The 20219-nt window shown below is 41.1% G+C and overlaps 7 protein-coding genes across 7 annotated transcripts; 4 read left to right on the forward strand and 3 right to left on the reverse strand.

Annotated features, from left to right (window-relative positions):
- Window positions 1-6: 6 nt before the first annotated feature.
- On the forward strand, window positions 7-1242 carry LOC145702214 (nuclear inhibitor of protein phosphatase 1-like). The gene is made up of 5 exons (XM_081779426.1): window positions 7-146; window positions 192-709; window positions 755-850; window positions 892-1023; window positions 1066-1242. The coding sequence occupies exons 1-5, from the start codon at window positions 8-10 to the stop codon at window positions 1147-1149; spliced, it is 969 nt and encodes a 322-aa protein (XP_081635552.1). The 5' UTR covers window position 7; the 3' UTR covers window positions 1150-1242.
- An 8-nt stretch (window positions 1243-1250) lies between these two features.
- LOC145701830 (rab3 GTPase-activating protein non-catalytic subunit-like) lies at window positions 1251-8287 on the forward strand. The gene is made up of 10 exons (XM_081779047.1): window positions 1251-3169; window positions 3383-3846; window positions 3891-4162; window positions 6855-7158; window positions 7199-7371; window positions 7471-7528; window positions 7572-7625; window positions 7674-7764; window positions 7806-7964; window positions 8010-8287. The coding sequence occupies exons 1-10, from the start codon at window positions 1251-1253 to the stop codon at window positions 8173-8175; spliced, it is 3660 nt and encodes a 1219-aa protein (XP_081635173.1). The 3' UTR covers window positions 8176-8287.
- Window positions 4196-6600, reverse strand: LOC145702215 (high-affinity choline transporter 1-like). Its single transcript, XM_081779427.1, has 10 exons — window positions 6306-6600; window positions 6037-6216; window positions 5864-5998; window positions 5754-5825; window positions 5152-5682; window positions 4974-5058; window positions 4789-4923; window positions 4501-4745; window positions 4323-4456; window positions 4196-4276 (listed from the first exon to the last, which is right to left on the reverse strand). Exons 1-9 carry the CDS (start codon window positions 6541-6543, stop codon window positions 4341-4343), a joined length of 1737 nt encoding a protein of 578 aa, XP_081635553.1. The 5' UTR covers window positions 6544-6600; the 3' UTR covers window positions 4196-4276; window positions 4323-4340.
- Window positions 8288-11823: 3536 nt separating the features above from the next.
- On the forward strand, window positions 11824-13462 carry LOC145701831 (uncharacterized). The gene is made up of 3 exons (XM_081779048.1): window positions 11824-11937; window positions 12259-12492; window positions 13082-13462. The coding sequence occupies exons 1-3, from the start codon at window positions 11848-11850 to the stop codon at window positions 13460-13462; spliced, it is 705 nt and encodes a 234-aa protein (XP_081635174.1). The 5' UTR covers window positions 11824-11847.
- An 82-nt stretch (window positions 13463-13544) lies between these two features.
- On the forward strand, window positions 13545-14557 carry LOC145702482 (plasminogen-like). Its single transcript, XM_081779714.1, has 3 exons — window positions 13545-13795; window positions 13849-14143; window positions 14193-14557. Exons 2-3 carry the CDS (start codon window positions 13889-13891, stop codon window positions 14382-14384), a joined length of 447 nt encoding a protein of 148 aa, XP_081635840.1. The 5' UTR covers window positions 13545-13795; window positions 13849-13888; the 3' UTR covers window positions 14385-14557.
- A 404-nt stretch (window positions 14558-14961) lies between these two features.
- Window positions 14962-15606, reverse strand: LOC145701836 (protein disulfide-isomerase A5-like). The gene is made up of 2 exons (XM_081779051.1): window positions 15439-15606; window positions 14962-15247 (listed from the first exon to the last, which is right to left on the reverse strand). The coding sequence occupies exons 1-2, from the start codon at window positions 15588-15590 to the stop codon at window positions 14962-14964; spliced, it is 438 nt and encodes a 145-aa protein (XP_081635177.1). The 5' UTR covers window positions 15591-15606.
- A 45-nt stretch (window positions 15607-15651) lies between these two features.
- LOC145701837 (protein disulfide-isomerase A5-like) lies at window positions 15652-18261 on the reverse strand. The gene is made up of 6 exons (XM_081779052.1): window positions 17532-18261; window positions 17387-17478; window positions 17070-17343; window positions 16586-17024; window positions 16018-16210; window positions 15652-15741 (listed from the first exon to the last, which is right to left on the reverse strand). Exons 1-6 carry the CDS (start codon window positions 18259-18261, stop codon window positions 15652-15654), a joined length of 1818 nt encoding a protein of 605 aa, XP_081635178.1.
- Window positions 18262-20219: the final 1958 nt, after the last annotated feature.

Consider the following 20219-nt stretch of genomic DNA (forward strand, 5'->3'; position numbering starts at 1 on the left):
CAGAATGATGGTTAAACCGAGACCGGGCACTGCCGGAGCACCGGTAAAGATAAATTATGAATTCCCTAGCTGGTGTGCCAAAGCTCCGCCAGGAACACATGTTGACGTGATGAAGGACGACAAACTTATTGAAAAACTTCTGATAGGTAAGAAGCAAATCATGAATGCATTAAGTCATTTTTGATATTTAGACGAGAAGAAGTTTTATTTATTCGGTCGAAATGCGGAAATGTGCGACTTTGTTGCTGGGCATGCTTCAATAAGCCGAGCACATTGCGCCCTGACGTACCATAAAATCCTGAAGAAATCATACATTATCGATCTCAAGTCCGCTCATGGAACATTTCTTGGTCCTCTAAGAATGGAGCCAGAAGTCCCAAAACAGCTTCCTTTTGGAGTGAAGGTCCGTTTGGGTGCTTCTACTCGCTACTACGTGCTTCAAGAGCCAAACGAAACCGGAGACGAATTGGACAAGTCGATAACGCTGCCAGAAGAAGAAGAAGAATTAGATAATTTAACAGAGCTCAACACTGCCAGAAATAAAAAGATCACCGAGCTCAAGGTAGAAGATCCGCAGGGCCCAGTGAAGAAAAATAAACGAAAAAGCGTCACTTTCAATAATGAAGAAGATGTCATCAATCCCGAAGACGTTGATCCGTCAATAGGAAAATTTAGAAACGTTTGCCAAGTCACAATTATTCCTTCCAAGGTAATCATAAGTCGACCGATCGCAGAGGTATTCATGGAATTCTAGCGCAAAAGAGAAGGCCCAGCCGCCGCCAAAATGGGAATGGGTCATGCTCCTCCAAGAACTCACACAGTTGCTACGCCTGTCGCCCAATTAACACAGGTTCAAAAGCACTTGCAAACTCGATTTTTATGCATCTTCAGCCTGCTCAAACTAAGAAACCAAAACTGTATGATGAATTATCGACCCTTTCGTCGGCACCAGATCCTGACAGTATTGCGAAACTTCCTGCTGGTTTCTTCGATCCTGGTGTGAAGGCTTCCGACGCAGAGGAGGTTCGATATTCTGGGTATTCCCTGTTTTTATAAAAAACTTAGAGTGATACTCCTAAAGCGAAAAAGTATGGCAAAGAAGCATGGCCCGGAAGAGGAAACGACAAAGTAGAGAACTTTGGCTTGTAACACACACTTTCGCAAATATGAGCGAACTTCATTCAATTCAAAATGATCACTTTCCACATGTGAAAAAAGCTAGAAATAAACACACTCGATTCCTGTTCAGAATGACCTCTCGCCTTGAGACAATCAGTCGGATAAGCGATTTGGGAAAAGAGAGTATTGTGTCTAACTTGCAGGATTCTACCGATGATACTACTAGTGAAAAGCTTAATTTCTCGCAGATCGGTCTACGTCTTTCCTCTTATTTTGACTTGGGCGTAGCATGGAACAAACGAAAAGCTCTTGTCCTTACTCCTAAATATGTGTCTGATCCGAAACGGCCCGACGAACCCCAAATGATGACTCTAAATCCTGGCAGCGAAATCAACTCGCTAAATGGGGATATCAAAGACGTCTGCATCATCCCAATGATGTCGACAAAACGAGCCGACTGCGGTCAGCCAGAAATTGCAATCATCTGCATTGGGTTCGAATCTGGCCATGTGAAATTCTACCTAGAAACAGGCGTCATTATTCTCGAGTATCAGTTGCATCTTACTCCTGTTGAGAGAATCCGTTTCAGAGGATTCTCAGGTGCCCAGCCAGAAACGAGCTTCTACATTTGCCACAAAGATTGTGTGATTGAAATTGACGGAATGGAGCTTTATCAAACTTTGCGTGTAGCGAGGGTTAGTCCGGAACAAGTGCAGTTGAACGCGCTCAAGTCGAAAAAGTACACATTCACTCAAGAAAATCAAGTCGCAGACGTCGCCTCTGTTGGAAAATACTCAATTACACGTTGGGAACAGTACGTTAACGCGTCAGCATACGGGCCGAATGAGAAAGTCTCCGCGAGAATACCCGCTTACAACTCTTATATTACTTCGGGAAAGAATTTCGCACAATTTTACCATCATATTGACCAAGTCGAGCAATCTGCTATCACATCCGCTCTTTCTATTGGAAAAAGTCTAATGAAGAAATCTACTGGTTGGTTTTTTGGTGGTTCTCAGCCAGAGCCCGAGCCTGAAGTCGTCATCGATAAGGGTACAGAAATCGAACCACGGTCGACTTTATTGGATAATAATCGAACTGGTGTCAAAGTAGAACCCGCGCCGTACGGCTTACCATTTGCTGCTGTGTCTGATAATCTTGGGAGAGTATCGATAGTCGAAACTAATTCAATGAAGATGATCAGAATTATAAAGGGCGTTCGCGATTGCCAGATGAGTTGGCTCAGATCTTCAGATGGCGCGAGAAACGCACTGTTTTTAGTTACGCTTGATCGTTTGGGAGTTTTGTCGGTGTTTTCTGTCCATTACGGACCAAGGGTTGCATCATGGAATGTTGGAAAAGGATCCATACTTCTTTCTCACTCGCATCAAATTGGTGTCAACGGATCAAATTTGAAGCAAATGGCGTCGAGCAATTACCAAGTTGCAGTGATGACAGCAGAAGGAGAACTTAAGAGGATTGTTATTCCGCTGCATTTGGCGTTAAGCGATCACAATTCTCCAAGACTTGCAGACACTTCAACCCTTCGCGAGCTGAGTAAACAGCTCAAACGTGCTGATATTGAAATGTCACAAGTAAACGCACTTGTCAAGCGCCTCCGACTTTCGAATACTCAAAGGCAAGCGATTGAAAAACTCATTGCTTCGGAGAAAATTGCTCTTGATGATATTGAAAAGTACTTGGAGCTCTTTGCCGAGAAGAATAAAAATGAAAGCCTATCGGGGAAGAAAGAAACTAAGGAGTTTCAGTTCTGGCATGAGAAAATCTCGAAGATGATCTGGGCTTACAAGATGATAACGATGTCGGGAAAAGCAACCGAACCAGTCGTAGATCCAGCCTGCATTTTCAAAAATGAAGCTGAAGATGATGTAAAGACTATTTTGGATACGAAACGACAGATTTCTGAAACTAGGTCGACAAAGATCAAATTTTCAAGTGGGACTGCTTCGGTTAGCGAACTGAGTTTGTACGATTTCACAAGATGTTTAGTTGAAGATAACGGGGCATTGAAGCTCCATCCCACGATAAGGTAAAGATCTGAGAAGGTTTTGTAGGAGAAGAAATCGAAAAATAGGTTTATTTGTAGAAATTGATCTCAGAAAAAAATTAGAGTATTTTTGCGTTCATGAAATGGTCACGCAAAGAGTTTTTGTCATCATTAACCGCTTCGATACTGTGATTTTAAAAGTCCATATGATAAAATAAGTGCAAACATTATGATTTCTATAACGTTATCGTTCAGTGATATGAGAAAGAAGCACTTGGCATCAAAACTGTTCGAATCAGCTGAGTTGCATCAAATTATCGAGAAATTGCTTCTTCCCCTTGCCGATTACCTTGAGCTGCTCAAATATCACGTGGCCAATGTCAGTTCTACAGCGACTACAGCTGCTCACTTTTTGCGCCTTCTTGAGGCCACTTATGAAATCTTTCACGAAACTCTTCCAAGTGATTGGCTTTTATCTCTTCGAGAAGATTGTCTTGCAGTCACTCCTTCTAATGGGCATATTTTTGTCCATGTCATGGAGTTTTTCCGAAGAAGAAACCTTCCGTCAAACGATGAGGGGATGGACACTGATACTGCTGATTGGGATACCTTGGTGATTGACAATCAGTGGAAAGAGGCGACTGAAACGCTGAGAATCGCTTCTGCGCTTGAAATTCTGTCTGATGGTGTCAACTACACTGCGAAAACTCTTCTCCAAGGTAGATACTTAATAAACGTCACAAAGGAAAAAAAATAAAATAAGGAGGAGTCGGTGGCGTCACAGAAGTAGTCGCAGAGTGGCTTGTGGAAAATCGTCTTACTCTAACAAGCGAGCTCCATACAAACCCTCGGGTCGCGCTTGCCCAAATGTTTCTCAAAAACTATCTAGTTCCTCATTTTCCTCTTTCACTCTCTCGTGAGATGGTAAATTCCTCAATCTTTTGGATAGCGACATCTCGATGGGCCTCTTCAACGAAAAAGTCCGCGTGCGATCAACTTCTTCCCCTTATTCTGGATTCGTTGAGTGAAATAAAGGTACAGTTTAAATAGTATATTGAGAATATAGGATTGAAATTACAGTAGTATTACTTCGGATTTGAACTTATTCGGTTTCCTTGGGCGAGGAGGCAGCGTCTTCAAAGACATGATCTGAAAGGATTTGCGATGAAAAATTAATCTTCGTCGCTTGGCATACCTTCTAATCGAAGTTTTTCTATCGTTTCACCGTCAGCTGGGCTGGCGATAATTGGGGTCTTGCCCTTTTTATAGAAGGGGTGTCTTCTTCTTCTTCCGATATAGGGTGCGGATCGGTAAAAACTGCAGAGCCGACTAATTTTCAATGATTTTCAAATTCTAATTGGGTAGATTCAAACCTAAGCACCCGACAAGCGTTCCAAGCATCGCCAGTGATCGGAAGGGGAAATATTGTGTGTTGGATTTGCAATCGTATCCAGGGAATTCTACTAGAGCTGGAATATTAAGCCCTGTGTCACCTCCGATCGCTCGAAGAATGACACCAATGAGTAGGCCGATTTGGCTTCCCCGAGCGTTTATTTTATCTTCGAAATGAACGACGAGAAGAAGCTGGGGAAAGAGGGTGACATAGACGATATCTCCGCTAAATATTCATTGCAAAAATGTTTTCGATCGTCAAGTGGTACCTCAAATACCACAAGGAGTAAACGGAAGTTCCTTTGATCGCAAGTACAGTTGCGAGTACTCCAACGGTGACGATTGATATTCTCATGACTCTCATGACGGCTTTCTCTGATGAGCCCGGACTGATTGATTCGCTCCTAGGGGAGAAATTATTTCTGTCTGACAAACAAATTTAATTACTCCTTACCAGATATTGTGGGTGAACATTGAAGCAGCAGATAGAATACTCGAATCAGCAGAACTCATCACAGCTGCTGATATAGCACCAAGACCTGAAAAATGCTCAAATTACTAGCTCTAAAATTAAGAGTCTAAACAAATCGTTTAAAATTGTCATGAGCACATACGGTATGTATTTGAAATACCTATTGTAGAAACAACTGGGGGCGTAAGTGTAGCAAGAACAATCGGCAAAATTTTATCAGTTTCTCCACACTCTTCCGGGTTGTATTGCTTTTGCTCGAAGAAATTTGTTTCAGTCCAGTCAGTACTTCTGGCAATAGCACCAATCATAATTGGTGGAATGGACATGATAATACAACCAGCAGCAGCAAAGAAGCTCAAAAGTTTCGCGTGATGAGCTGTGTCAGAAGAAAGGACTCGCTGGAAGTAAACTTGCCAGGGTATTCCGCCGAACATGAGAAGAAGATAGCTGTCAGTCCACTGACCAAGAGTTTTATAGTCTTTAAGAGTGCTCCAATTTCCTAGCCAGGAAATATTTTTTTCGTAGGTAAAGCAGCTAAGGGCGTAGTCAACCGGGTTTCTTTCTGTTGAGAAAGGGTTCATCTTGACTGCATCGTGCGAAGCTGCGTACGGAATAGCAACGCAAAGACCGATCAAAATACAGAACAGTTGGATAACGTCCGTGTATGCGACCGAATAAAGGCCTCCAATGACTTTGAAGGGGATTGAATTTGTTTATTAGAAAATTTGATTAGCTACTTAGCAAAAATCAATACGTTCAGACCCGAAACTGTATAAAATAAGGCGATGCCGGCAGATATCACAATTGATTGATTTGTCCCAATACCCATCACGACTAAAACCTAGTTAGGGCGCAGTGTTTTAGGCTTGTACCTGATAGAGTGGACCCAAGGGCATTCAATACGGCGGCTGACCAGAAAACTTCGCCAAGTAGGGCAGGAAAAAATAAGCAACCTCCCCATCGTTTTCCGAATCGTTGTTGAAATGGATCAAGCATTGTTATGTATCCTTATGAATTGTAACCATCATATTTTTACCGGTTTTACCTTTTGTCCGCATTTTTTCTGCAAAGAGGATACCGCCCAAAGCTAAACTAATTGCATATCCAAAAGGAGCTTGTGTCCATAGGAGCCCTCCTCCATTTGAATAGACCATTTGTGCTGTGGCGTTAATGTAACCTCCGCCAACCCAAGTTGCAGTCATCGTGAAAACCCCAATAAATAATCCTAAAAATCAAAATTTTATAAGAACTCCTAACGCTTAGTTATTGCATCAGTTCAGTAAATGCAGAATTCTGGGTCTATGTTGTACTTACCTATGTTTCTTCCAGCGATCATACTGTCCTGTGCAAGGTCCATCGACATCCGTCTTAGCTTCTTGCCTCTTCTTGTCGCGTAAATTCCGGTCAGCAAAATCGCCATGTAGAAAAATGCTATTCCAGCTATCTGATACCAAGCAGGCGCTGCAGCATTTCGTTTGCAGAGATTTTTCTCGGGTGCACATGACTTAAGTGCCTCGCAATTATCTGCCAGCGAGAGAGATATGTTCTGCATGATTCGGATGCTCTATCTCAAATCATTAGTGGTATGAAAATAAAATTTATTTTTATATGTTGACTTTTGAAACGGCTAATATTTCGCGATAGATGTATGCTAAGCGGGAACCTAGTTCCCGCCTGTTGGGGCTAAAGATTTCGCCCCGCACCACGCCATCGCGTGCAAAAGAAAATTAATTGGCACCAGAAGGAGATCTTTTTGATCACTCAATTGGGCACGTGATTTATTTAACACGATATTTCTAATCTTTTCTGCCGAAGTTGGATTTTACTGCAATTCTCTTCTATGTCTTCAAGATTCATTTTAAGGACGATCATTTGGCTACTGGTGCGGCTATGTTTGTCTGGAAAACACTTTTTGCATTGAAGTTTGATGCAATTGTCAAAGAAATTCAAATCAAAAAGAAAAAAATCACGCTTTCTTCATCCAAGAAATCCTCAATAAAGCGATCGGAAGGACCTGCAAAGATTGAACACACTCTCGAAATCGCTTCAAACCTCCTCGACGCTCTCATCGCCAATGACCCAGATGCAAGTCCACCTCCCGACGTTTCAACGGAACTTTCGAAGCTTCCAACGATGGATTCCAAGAAACCATCTGTTTGCGAAATCAGTACGATATAAGAGCAAATAGGCTTCGTATATTGTTTTAGTTTTAAATCAAGAACTTCCGAACCCGCAGCTTATCAGACTTCATACGACTCTCCTTAGATGTTGCAGACTCTCCAAATCTATCGGAATAACTTTCAGTCAAAAGAAGATCTTTTCAGAATCGGAAAACAGCGCGTTCTTCGGCCCATTGTCAAGGCCATGGAATCAGGAATTGGTCTACAATTGATTAACTCATTTTATTTTCTTATTTGCATCTTTGTCTAGGAATAAAAAGTTAAGACACTGTATTTTCTGACTTGTAGACAATATTGAGCGCCCTATATCATCCTCGATAAATGAAGCACGAGTCCAGTTCATTTCTTTCTTATTGGGTTTGTCCAGTCTGTGAGTTCAATTTAATTAATAATCATTCAGAATCCCTGTGTGTCGCAGTGACAAAATCAAAATTGCAGACAGAAACGATTCCAGGTAAACATGAAATCTGGTAAAATCTGGTTTGAATGTTGAATTTTTCAGTTATTCAAGGCGAAATAAGAAGGCTTGCGGCCGATTGGGAGCTTGACTGTGAAGTTTTAGTCGACATTCAATTTATTGTTTCTTCATACTCGTAAGTATTGTCATTTTTCTACTTTGTCTAATTGATTTTAGTTATGGCCTGGTTCCTCCGGAGATATCCGTCCAAGATATCGATCTTCTCGAAGATCAGTTGTGCTCTTTGCTTGCGTCTTCTACTAGAGCACTTATTTCAGAATTAGACGGCGAAGAAAATGCGCAGTTTCTTTCAAATATGGCCCCATTCAATGTCAAGTAGGGACCTCAATGAGTTCTGAATGAAATAAAATTAATATTCAGCTTTTGGCTTGATGATAAAGCTCCGCCGAAAATTATATGCGGATCTGAAGCTGTTCGAAATCTGAAATCACTTTGCGAAGGGATCATCAAGATTGACGGAAACTTACAGAATCCCCAAAAGAAAGAAAACACAAGAGCAATTCTGCGAGCTCTGGAAGCTCTCTAACTCCATGCTACCTTCAAAATCATCTAAAACAGTTCCACGAAATCTTCGTTCGACCGTGTGCAATAATAATAAACCGCGACTAATAGAAAACATACAGCATCCATTGAATTCTTCATTTGTGTTCTGAGACAACCTCCCGCTGCGCAATTTTCACTGGCATGATTTCAAGCATGAGTAGATTTCAGTCGTAGGGAATGTTTTTATCAATCAAGAGCATTTTATTCTTTTTACTTAATTATTCGACAAGATCACAAGAGACAACAAGAGAAATATTCATCGCAGTTCCTTTTGATGCAAACGATGTCAATGGGGAAGAATATCCATTCAGTAGGCAAAAGCTGGAATACATCGCAGAATGGCCTAGGATTTCTCCATGACACCTAAAGCTAAATATTTTTACTGAGAAAAATCCGAAGAAAGATCATTAGTGAAATATCTGACAATGAATTGACAAAACATTTTGTCGTTAAATTCGTGGACTACACATTTTCATGTTCGGCAGATGAGTTTGGCATGACGATCATAAATAATCCTTACAACGAAAGACCTTTAGGAATGCTTTCAAACCTCGACGACAGTACAATGAGTATGTAACATGCAAACGATTAAGGTTTTCCAGCAGCGAAAAAGTCATAATTGGGCCTACATGCGAAAATAGCTTTGAAGATATGTTTGATCACGTTATAAGATCCCTTCCGATCAACAGCACAACACGTGTCTCATTTCAATATCTCAACGACTTCAATAAGTCTAGCAAAAGGTGTGCCATAACGACAGGATTCTAGTAGCGAGAGGTCAAAGTCGTCGCCTCATTATTGACCTCTTATTCCTAGGGTTGTCAATCTGTTGCCAGATTACGCTCAGATGGCTGACTACGCGCGGAACGTCATCGGACAACTAGGTTACTCTCATAATTATATTTAATTTCAATGAAAGCGCCAATATTAAATCCGGATTGATCAAAAAGGCGCTTAGAGGTCAAACATACTTGATCCACGAGCTTGAATTTTTGAGCTCATTTTTTTTACTTGAAAAGCCAACTCATTAAATAGTTCAAAAATAAAAAATGTCTTTAAGATTCCAGAGCGCGAGACTGTAGGAATAAAATTTCGTGGAATATAATTTACGAGCACGACGCTCGCTCAAGCAGCCTTGCTCGAATGCGATTCGATATGCTAAAGGTTTGTTTCATTGTCATAACAAATTCTGGAACGTATATTTTTTCGATGATTTAGCGCTCATGATTGATCTAATATTGCTTTCATTTTTAAGAAACTTGAGCACTCTCTTCGCACAAGCTCTTCGTTGTATAAACTCTTCAACAACAGATATTATGAAATCTCATCTGATCGAATGGAAGACATACAGAGAGTTGTTAGAAGACTTCAATATGGAACAGATGATTTTCAACCAGTGATTGTTCTTATAATGAGCCCAAAACTTGCACTCAAAGTTGTTGAGGATGCATCATTGCTGAATCTCAAAAACCCTATTTGGCTATTAATTGATCTAACGCTTCATAAAGAGTTTTAAAAGGGAGCATATTTTACTTTCTTATATCTACTAGTTTTTACTTTATCAAAACTCGTAAACAGTCATTCACGAATGAAATTCTATTCAAATCTGGCGAATTCTTTAGAATCAATCTGGCGGAACAACTAAGTACTCCGACAAGTAACAGAATTTCGCCAAAAGCTCCAAACGTAAGCTATCTTGATTTAAGAAATTCCAGCAGCTTCAAAAAATATCTCACGTTAGCAAACTGATTTCGGGCTTTTCCCACGTGTGCTGGCGGATGGTATCTTGGCGTATTACACTTTGGAAGACGAGTTCCACTATCAATCACGTGAGCCGTTATGTACTCGTTTCGATTTATTACAAAAACAACGCGAACTCAGATAACTTTCATGACGAATTCGAACTTGCATTAACTTTTATTGAAGTTACCTTTTTGCCAGTAATTATCTCAATCAGAAAGCCGCAGAATTAGATTCCAGGGCTTGTACTCCGCTATCCAGCAGTTTAGATGCTTTCTTTCCGTTACCGTAATAATTTCCAACATCGAAAAGAGATGCAGCCGCAAAAATGTTTTCTGGAATTTTTGGACGACAAATGATCTTTGACGAGGACTCAAAAATCAAAGCGAAATTCGAAACAACTGGTTGGGATAAAAACTTGCAACAATGGAGAGTTCTGGATATTCCCTATCAAACTTGTCCACCGGAGATGTTTAGCGAGCACTGTTTCTGCCATGCGGATGAATTCTCTGGCCGGGTTCCAAAAATAAGGTGCTAAAGGCGATCTTGCTATGAAGAATTTGATCCAATTTAGAAGAGATTTAGCTTTTATAAAGGGCGGAACACTTTGCACCCGGGAAATTCGAACCTTTGAAAGCTCCGAATTCTGAATTAAAGAAAAACAAATGCCGCTCAGCTGATTTCTCCGTTCAAAAAGAGTTCGACTTCCTTGAATTGAATCCGGACATGGAAAGGAAAAAATCGACATCTAGGATAAAAGAGTGCCCGTATCTCAAAAGCACTGTAGTTTTTATGGACGACATTGAAGAAAACACGACTTGCGAGACGACAAAGAGCTCCTTTTTAGCGGGAACAGTAGCGGACGACATGAAGAATATTTTGTCAGCAATAGGAATTGGCTCATTTTCACGATGTCTACCTTAGTTAGAAATTCTAACAGGAGGGGTGTTACGAAATTTTCATAACGGATGAAAGTGACCCTCGAAAGTCCCCTCGATCGTCGTGACTGCGCTGATCAGCGTGTGTTATTGCTGCTACAGGTGCCCTATTCGCGATCTGAAGAGACGCTCCTTGACCCTCTTTCAGCAAAAAACGTTTTGGAGTTTCGATAAGGAGGCCAGCGCCGCCCGCCGCCGAGCCGCGTCCAGTGGAGCTCAATCAGTCTAAGGGCTCTAGCGTTTATCGTTCTAAGTGGACGCATTCTCCAACAGTTAGAAATTGCAAAAAACAATTATAGCGAAACTTTGAGTCGTGAGCCCGTGAATTCAGAATCCGAACACGAATCAAAGTTCATCCACGAAAACATGCTCGAGTCGAACATCCGGAGAATACAATGCCGCTGTGAGTGATTTTGTTTGCTCGGCAGACTTAGGCTCAATCTTCTAAAAACAACGTGTTGGTTGAATTAACCCGTGATTAGAGAGCCGTCAACGCACCGCCGCTTGGTTCACACGATCAGCAGAACCGACACGAGCAGGTGTGTTGCTACTTGACAGCTATTTTTACAGTTAACATCTCAGCCCGATTTTCGTGAATCCATCAGTCTTAGAGTGACTTATTAAGGATAACAGAATGGTTGGCTTTATGACTCGATCCCGTCTTCGTCGAAACGACCTGTCATTCCATACCTGTGATACAGAAGTCGTCACAATTAGCGAGGCTGATTCAAACTCCCGCTCCAATGGGTCCTCGAGCGGATACTTTCCCGGCCAAACTAGAACGTATAATAACACATTTACATAACCAACAATAAAGTAAATCAATCTTTATAATTTTTTTTCATGATTTACGAGCGCGCGCATATCCGACGCGCAATTGAGGGCGCTCCTGGGGATGCGTTTCATTCTTTTTCGTGAGCGGTCGCGATCGGGGATAAGGTCTTCTCCATTTCGAAGATTAGAGAACTTTCTGCAATATGAAGATACCGATTCTCGCCCTTGCCGCTCTCACAGATGCTGGGAAAGGTGGCAAAAAAGCACTCTTGAGAAGTTTTCTTCCAATGGCCGTAAGTCAACAAAACCATTTATTATATTTTATTAATAAAAGATTCCAAAATTAATATTTAATTTCAAAAATAAAATGATTTATTTTATCAATCCAAGTATCGAAAAGAGTAAAAGAATACTTGAACCACCAATAATAAATGAATTAGGGTTCTTTTGTATTTTTTAGACAATAATCCACGTTGCAAATTTAGTCGGATGGATGTTAGTAATTACTGGCCCTCAATTTTTACCGCTATCAATGCCGTTCGCTATAAAAACCTTTGAACCAAGCACTCGAATTCAAGTTCTGCCAACATCCCGTAGATAAGAATATTTTATAGCGCTGCTTAATGGACGAAAACATCATGGGCCCAGTGGAAAACGGCCAAGTCGATTGCAAGGGAAACGAGTGCAAGCTCAAGTGCGAAGATAACTATCATTCCTACGGAGGGCCGCAAACAGTCAAATGCAAGAGGCATACTTCTGACAAGGGAGTTAGCTGGACCAGGCAAATTGGCGAGTGCAAAACTTGCCGAGATCTGAATCTAACTGACATAGACGAAGATATTTTTGAGGTAAGATTCTGCGCGATAACTTTTTCTTTCAAGAAATTCAATTTCGCAAAATTGAGTTAAATATGAACTCGGATATAAAAACAGATCTGGTTGAAAGACGAATTTTTGAAAAATAGAATTATCATACTAAAAGTAGCAGAGCTCTCTAAAATCGCCAACGCCAGCTTATCCCATGGGAAGGTTTTCGTTAAACTATTACGCAAGTGGGATCAGCCCTTAGTGCATTAACCCGTTGTCATAATATTTTGTGAACGTTGGCTATCAAACACGTCCCAAAGCGACACTTTGAAGATGCGCTCCTTATCCTTTCTCGGCTCTGACAGTAGTTAAACTTGAGAACTTTACGCAGCCGTTGTTTTCTCAAATAATTTCTGTGAAAAATCGTATCGAGCAGTGGATTCACTCGAGAATTGAACAGGTGCGGATTTAGGTCAATTTTGCAGCACGTTAGTGATCTGCGCTCTAATTCAAATTGATCAAATGCGCTTGTTTAGAACTTATTCAAAAGCTCTTAATTTGAACGTAGATTCGTTTCACCGCCAAGTTTTTTCTGTTTTAGAAAGTTTCTTTGTTAACATTTTTCTTACAGAAACAATGCGAAACAAGTGACAACGGGCTGCGATCATGCACGATATCATGCCGGAATAATGCAAATATCGAACCACTGATGAAACGAAAAGTCAAAGTCTTTTGTAAATGTATCTGGGGACGAGACAAAGATGGCTTCTGTCACTGGAGATATGGCGCACGAGTCGTGGACAACCCGGACTGGACAAAGTTCTTCTACGGCGAGTGGTCATGTGGCGAGACTCTCAAGCCGACAAAACCGCCCAAAGGACACAAAAAGCAAATTTCAACTACGAGCGCTTCAGAAACAACGACAAGCGTAGATGATACAAAAGTTTATAGAATTCCACAAAAGTTGGTTTGTCCGGTGTCTGTCGACAGGAACGTAGTTTCTCATTTATAATTTTAAATAAGTTCAACTGGCTTTTAATGTCAAATGAAAAATGAATACAAATAAGCCAATATGAAACTTGAAAAAAAGAATAATTGGAGGAATTGAAGCTGTTCCTCACAGCTGGCCCTGGGCAGTCCGGATCTATTTCGGATTCGCTGGATGCGGTGGAACCATTGTCGACGGTCGAACTATCGTCACTGCTGCCCACTGTTGCCGAGGATATCAATTACGGCCGGAAAAGATCAAGGTCGTCGTAGGAGAGCACAATTTGAAGACATACGATATTGGACAATTCACTACAGACGTGCGAAAAGTCATCATTCATCCAGAATATCAGCCACGGTACAACAACACAGACTCTTATCGATTTTCTAACGAGCGTTTTTTGTCTTTAGAAATCTGAGAAACGATATCTGTCTTTTAAAAGTGGACGATATGGACCTCGCGCGCACGAATAGCGCTGCTCACGCCTGCCTGCCCGAAGATAACTGGCATCCCGAAGTTGGCACACGTTGTTACGCTGCCGGATGGGGACGAATGAACGGGAACAAGCCCGCCACCGTTCTTCAAGAAGTTGATCTGAAGATAATCTCCGATGAGCGATGTATGGAGACGCCAAATGCTGGGTATTTTGCGGAAGGAGAAATGTTCTGCGCGGGGCACCTCAATGGCGGGAAAGATGCTTGCCAGGTTGAGAACACTCAGTTTCAAGCTCTTTCGTAACTCTTGACTTTTCTAGGGCGACTCCGGAGGGCCACTGATTTGTGTCAAGAAAATGGGTGACTTCCAAGCCCCAGTTCTTTCCGGGATCACATCCTGGGGAATGGGCTGTGGGCAGCCTAACTCACCAGGAACCGGTCACGCGATCGCTTTAAACCCTTCTAATCATTTCATACATAATTGGCGGAAATACACGCCCTTCGTCGAATGAAGTAAAGTATTGACCGATTTACAGGCGTCTGGACAAAGGTCGCCAGCTACACGAAATGGATCAAGGGCCACATGATGTCCGGCTCGTTTTTAGGATAGAATCACAAGAAGACAGCTTGACGTTTCTACTCTTCATTTCTACACATTGTATAATTGTACACTTCGTAAAATAAATTTTGAGAATAATTATCCACCGCGTTTGGAGTGACTCTTACTCAGCTTTCAGGGCACTTTATTTTATTACAAGAGAAAATTGTTTCTAGAGCTCGTCCTTCGAACTTGGAAGTTTCGAGTTGATAAAATTAATGAAATCAGCAGGTTGAAAGTTTCCACCGTCAAATTCATCTTCTGATTCTCCATCAACGTAGAAACGAAAATCGGGCCATCTGTGAATGCCTTCCGTGTGGCAGAGCTTATTCGCGTTTTCGATTTTGAAATAATCAGCCAAAGAAACGATCCAAAACCCCTCACATGTTTAATTTGGTGGAGCGTTCACATTCACGGCTCATTGTGGTGAATATTTTAAAGCAAAATATGCGACTTCCGCGTCAAACGATCAGTAGAGATCGCTGACTCAGTCATCTGACAGTAATGGAGTTATCTCCATCATCTAATTGATCGGAAACGCGTGCCTTTCCCCAGTCTTTGCCTCTTCCACAGTCGCATGCGAAAAATTTCAAGTCCGAATTTGCAGCAAGTTCCTTTGAAACAGCTGTCATGGTGTCGTAGGCCTGATCCATGATTTCGAAGCCGCCGGCGTGGAGCATGAGGAGGCCATATTTGACCTTTTGGATTTCAACTGGAAATGTGTCTTTGTTCACGTGGACAACATTTCCGGAATCGCGGGATTCGTCGAGCTCCCAGCTTAATTATCGGTGAGAATAATATGAATCAATAAAATAAAGTTCATTTCTATAAGGCCTTCTAAAAGTTTGGTACTCTTGGGTCTCGCCTAGAATATCAGATAGAAAACACGCTCGGAGGAAGTTGTTATCATTTTTGATTCTCGAGATACCCAGCATTAAAAAAACGAACAAAACTAAATATGTACTTACACGTAGCGTTTTGGCTTTTCTGCACCTGCTTTTGTTGGATTCCTCGCGAAATTCAACATATCAGGGCCAGTCTGGTGATTTTCGTAAAGATATTGGAAGACGCCTCGCTTGAAGTACTCGAGTGTGGGGTAAGAGTCGATTTTTTTCTGCATTCGGAAATCTTTGTACTCGCTTTTAAGGTTTAACGGTGTTTATTCTTTTTCAACTGTATGTTTAGTGAGAACCTTTCCTTCCATCAATAACTGCTAGTTTGAAGCTTGGCTTTAGTGTTGCAAGAGTTTCTGCAAGAATCACAAATTCGGGCTGAAGAACGGTTTCAAGTTATCAAACAAGGGCTAAGTCGGAACGGGGCTCAAGTCAGTTCTATCCTGTAACTCGCCGATTAACATTCGTAAAAAAAACTTCTGCGTACAAATTAGCTTGACAAATTTGATTTTGATCGGGCGACCGCAAAACGCTCGCTCGGTGAACATTTTTTGACTTGACATCCGCAATATAGAATCTAATTTCTCGACTTTCTAAATCGACTCAATTGACAATTGTCTTCTTGGATCATTCATTATCGTCAATATTACACACCTGTACAATTTCGTAGCAACGAATGCAGCCTTCAGCAACCCAGAAAATGAACACTTCTTCATTTTCCGCCACAAACTCTTCATAAGTTTCGTCCGTTAAAATCTCGATGTACATATTTCCATCCGCGCTTATCCACTTTGGATCGCTATCCACAGTATTTACTCGTCCCCGTAAATGAGGCTCACGAGCGAACCTAAAATGTTCATAAATGCTCTCGGTCACGGTCACTATCACGCGCTATTACTGTAATCTCGCGCTTTCTAAATGAACAAATTGAACTTTATTGTTGTTTTACAAGCATATCGGGCCGCAAAAATCCGATTAATTTCGTTGTGATATTTTCGAGCATCGAGGATCTCTTTTTATCATTTTCAATTACACGTGTTTAAGTTTTATCTTTTTCTTTCTCCAGCGTACTTTGTTGATAAGAATGCTAAAACTTAGAATCGATCTCGAACAACAGGTTACTCTAAATGAGGTCTAGGAAAGAAATTATTGAACCCTGCGTTTTTGACTGCCTAGCAAAGTGAACAGCCTGGCTGGTTCGTTTCTGATTCAAATTTCTCACCTAAGGAATGAGTCCATATCAGATTGCGCATTGAACTTGTACTTCTGCTCTCCTTCCTCAAAGAACCACACGGTCGGGTAGCTTTTTATTCCAAACTCTTTGGCAAAGAGCATCTCGGCAGGATCATCTTTCGGATCAGCATTATACACGGCAAATTTAACGTCTAGATCTTCTTCATCTGCCATTTCGTAAGCTTCGTAAAATGCCGTTTTTGAGCCTTTGCAGACGCCGCACCAAGGAGCATAGAAGTATACAACCACGCGTGGATTCTCTTCGACGTAATCATCGAAAGTATCCTTTTTGAGTGCTGGAATTGTATCTGGAAGTGATTCAAGAATCTCATCAGTGAGTACTTTTTCTTTTTGCTCCTGAGGATTCTTCATAAATTTTAAAATCGCGGTCTTTGTTCGTCCGCCAGAATACTTCATCTTGAATTGACCTAAAAGAAAATGCTCAAGATTTTCAATCTAATCCAGGTGATTACCCTTTTCAAAGTAGAGCAGAGTAGGAAATCCTGTCACGCCGTAAGGTTCAAGCCAGTCTCTGAACTTGTCTCCCTCAATCGCTGCCAATCGCTGTTTCGATCCTTGCGCGAACAATTCGTCCGATGCTCTAATGTAATCGGGCTTCATTCGCTTACAATGGCCGCACCAGCTGGTATGAACCATAACCAGAACTCCTTCATTGTCTGCCAAGAACTTATCAGCACTAGCATCAAGGATAGTCACGTTGGTCTCAACCGTAAACCCAAGATCGGCCTGAAAACGTCCACGTGAGCTGTTTTTACAACAAAAAATTTACCTTTGGTTTCTCGATAAAAGATGGATTGCGGCAGAAACTCTCGAGCTTATCTGCTTTGTAACCACCGTGGTATTCATATTGGAACTTCCCTCCTATGGTTTTATTTGTTAGTTTTTGCCTGTGTTCTGGAAGTTGCGTTACTTACCGGAAAAATACAAAAATGTGGGATATGCCTGCACGTTATACCGGTTGATAATTGCGTTACCCTTCGTCATTTCTAGTGCGGCCAGCGTGATTTCAGGCTTCTCAGACGAGAGTTTCGTGGCAACTTCTTCAAAATTAGGTTTTACAGCCGTGCATGCACCGCAGCGAGTCTTGAAGACCATCAAAAACACTTCTGATTTGCTACCAACAAATGCGTCGAATCCTTTTTCTTCAAGAAACGATATATCTTTAGAAGATGGGAGGGATGACCATTCTGGCTCAGGAGGCGGAACATAAGGAGCAACAGGATTGTGGAAGAACTTCAGAAATGAATCTGTGCTTCGTGGGTCAATTTCAAAAAGCTTTTTGCCGCCCTTGAACATTCCAAAAAATGGCACTCCTTCAGTTTGTTTCCAGTAAGCCGTTTCTTTGTCGATTCTTTCCCCGTATCTTACATTATCGATTGCGTAGATAACGAACTCATCATCAGTTTCTTCTTTGTATTTGGCAAGAGCTTCAAGAAGCATCGGTTTGACTTTCTCGCAGATTCCACAATCCTTCATGTAAATATACACGAAGAACTCTTGATTCGCCTGTTCAAGTTTGAGAAGGCCTTCGAAATCGATTTGTCGTAATAATTCTCCATTTTCTACATTCCAGTAGTCATCAGCAATAGCATGAGCAGTCGCCCACAGAAAAAATGACAAGACCCATTTTAAACGTAGATTCATTCTTGAAAAATATTTTTTTTTTTAATTTTTGATTGCAAATTATGCAAACAGGTAATGAATATCTTCAGAGAAATTACAGCAAAAGCTGAAGAACATGACAAGTACGTTCTTGCTCTACTAGAGTTTTATGCGGAAGAGATTACTAAGCTGTACTTATTTATCTTCTCAGTGTTTTTATGCCTTCCGCAGTTGTCGGATTTTAAGGTAATCGAGGATCCCATGCTCATTTCTATCGAACTCAAATCCGCAACCGTTGTATAGTGTCGCGCCGTCCCGGATGTACGTGAACAAAGGAAGTGCCCTTGTCAAAAAACGCTTGTAGCGTTCCATATTTCCCTCAAAATCCGAACCCACAGCCGCCATATTCCGATGGGTTAACATTATTAAAAAACGGTTGTGGCCCTTTTAATAGCTACAATTTGTGTGAAGCCAGATTGAACTTCAAAGACTGGCATTATTAATCAAAGATCTTTTCTTCGAAAGATTTTCACGTTCTTTTCGTTGAACAAGAATCTCAGCGTAATACATCATTAATGAAAAGTATTTGCAGATTGGGGGTCTCAATTATGTGGTTTAACCTAGTTAAACTTGCAATCGGCAGCGAAAGTTCAAATGATTTCGCCTTGAAAAATAGTAAAAAACACTCAGCGAAAAAATATCATAGCGGGTAATGAAGAAGACGGTACACTGTCGTTCGATTACAGTTATCCGCGCATTACAAGATCAATTCTCATTCCTTGAATTAACCGCAGGAGAGAGTGTTAAACATGTAACGGCCGGGGGATCCAGAAATTTTATGATATCTTTTCACGCTCACTGATCGTAACACCAATTCCTTTGCAAAGGGATGGTTGACAACAGTATCTACTTTTAGAGGTTATTGAACTAGAAGACACTCGAGATAAAGCTATCATCGCTCAGATAAGGAAATATAATAAACATCAATAAGGGGGCGTTTTCGGCAAGAGATGCATCCAAATTTTCCCCACGTGGGGAAGATATCATCAAAGATACCCAATAGACTCTAAAATCATTGAGAATTTCGATTCTCAATTACAAAAATGGCACTTTTATGTATTCTCTGACGTTACAGGGGAATTTTTGGAGTCGTCACACGCTTCGTAAAAAGTCAAATGTCATTTTTTGAAAGAAACTGTTATCCAGCAGTCTATATAACGAGCAACACTACCAGTTTCTTACCAAATAAGTAAATTTCTAAAAAAGCAAGAAGCAAAAACGACAGAAAATGAAGTTGCTAGCTATCATCCTTCAAGTTGTTTCATGTTCGGTTCAAGAACAAGCGTTTGAAAACCTTGAAATGATTCGATATTGCAAGGCTTACAAGCACAAGAAGCACGACTTCTGTGACAGATACAAGCTTGATGAATCGAAACGACAGTCAAAGCACTTTCGAATGATCTTTAGACCGCACAGATTTCATAATCACCAACCCGTCTGCTACCACTGCAATCGACACAGCTTTGATGTGGATGCACAGGAACTGGTTGACACAATGCTTGCGCATACTGGGTTAGTAGACTTTTAATTAGAAGGTTTTCCCTCGTTCGTCAAACTCGCAGATGCAGTATCCATCTCAAGTTTCATGAAAAAATGGATGAGACCAGAATTGATTGAAGGCATTCGATTATTTTTAAAAAATTCAGAAAATCATTCGCTCTCTACGAAATTGATGGCATCAAAGTAAACCCGAACAAAATTGTCGATATTGGTTACTGTAATGGATCCTGTAAATTGTAAGCCGGTTTTATTGTACCAGAATAAAAAAGAATTCTAGCTCAATGAGGCACGCTTCCGAAAGTGTCAGAAATGTGTTTTACTGCGATCCTGTAAGCTACACACCAATCTCTGTTATTGACAGAACTACTGGGGAAATATTTGAAATCAAAAACGCAATCGTGGATTCTTGTAAATGCAAAGCAATGGTTCACTGTTCAGAA

The sequence above is a fragment of the Oikopleura dioica genome, chromosome PAR, assembly GCF_907165135.1.
Source record: "Oikopleura dioica chromosome PAR, OKI2018_I68_1.0, whole genome shotgun sequence".
In the NCBI taxonomy this organism is placed as follows: Eukaryota; Metazoa; Chordata; class Appendicularia; order Copelata; family Oikopleuridae; genus Oikopleura; species Oikopleura dioica.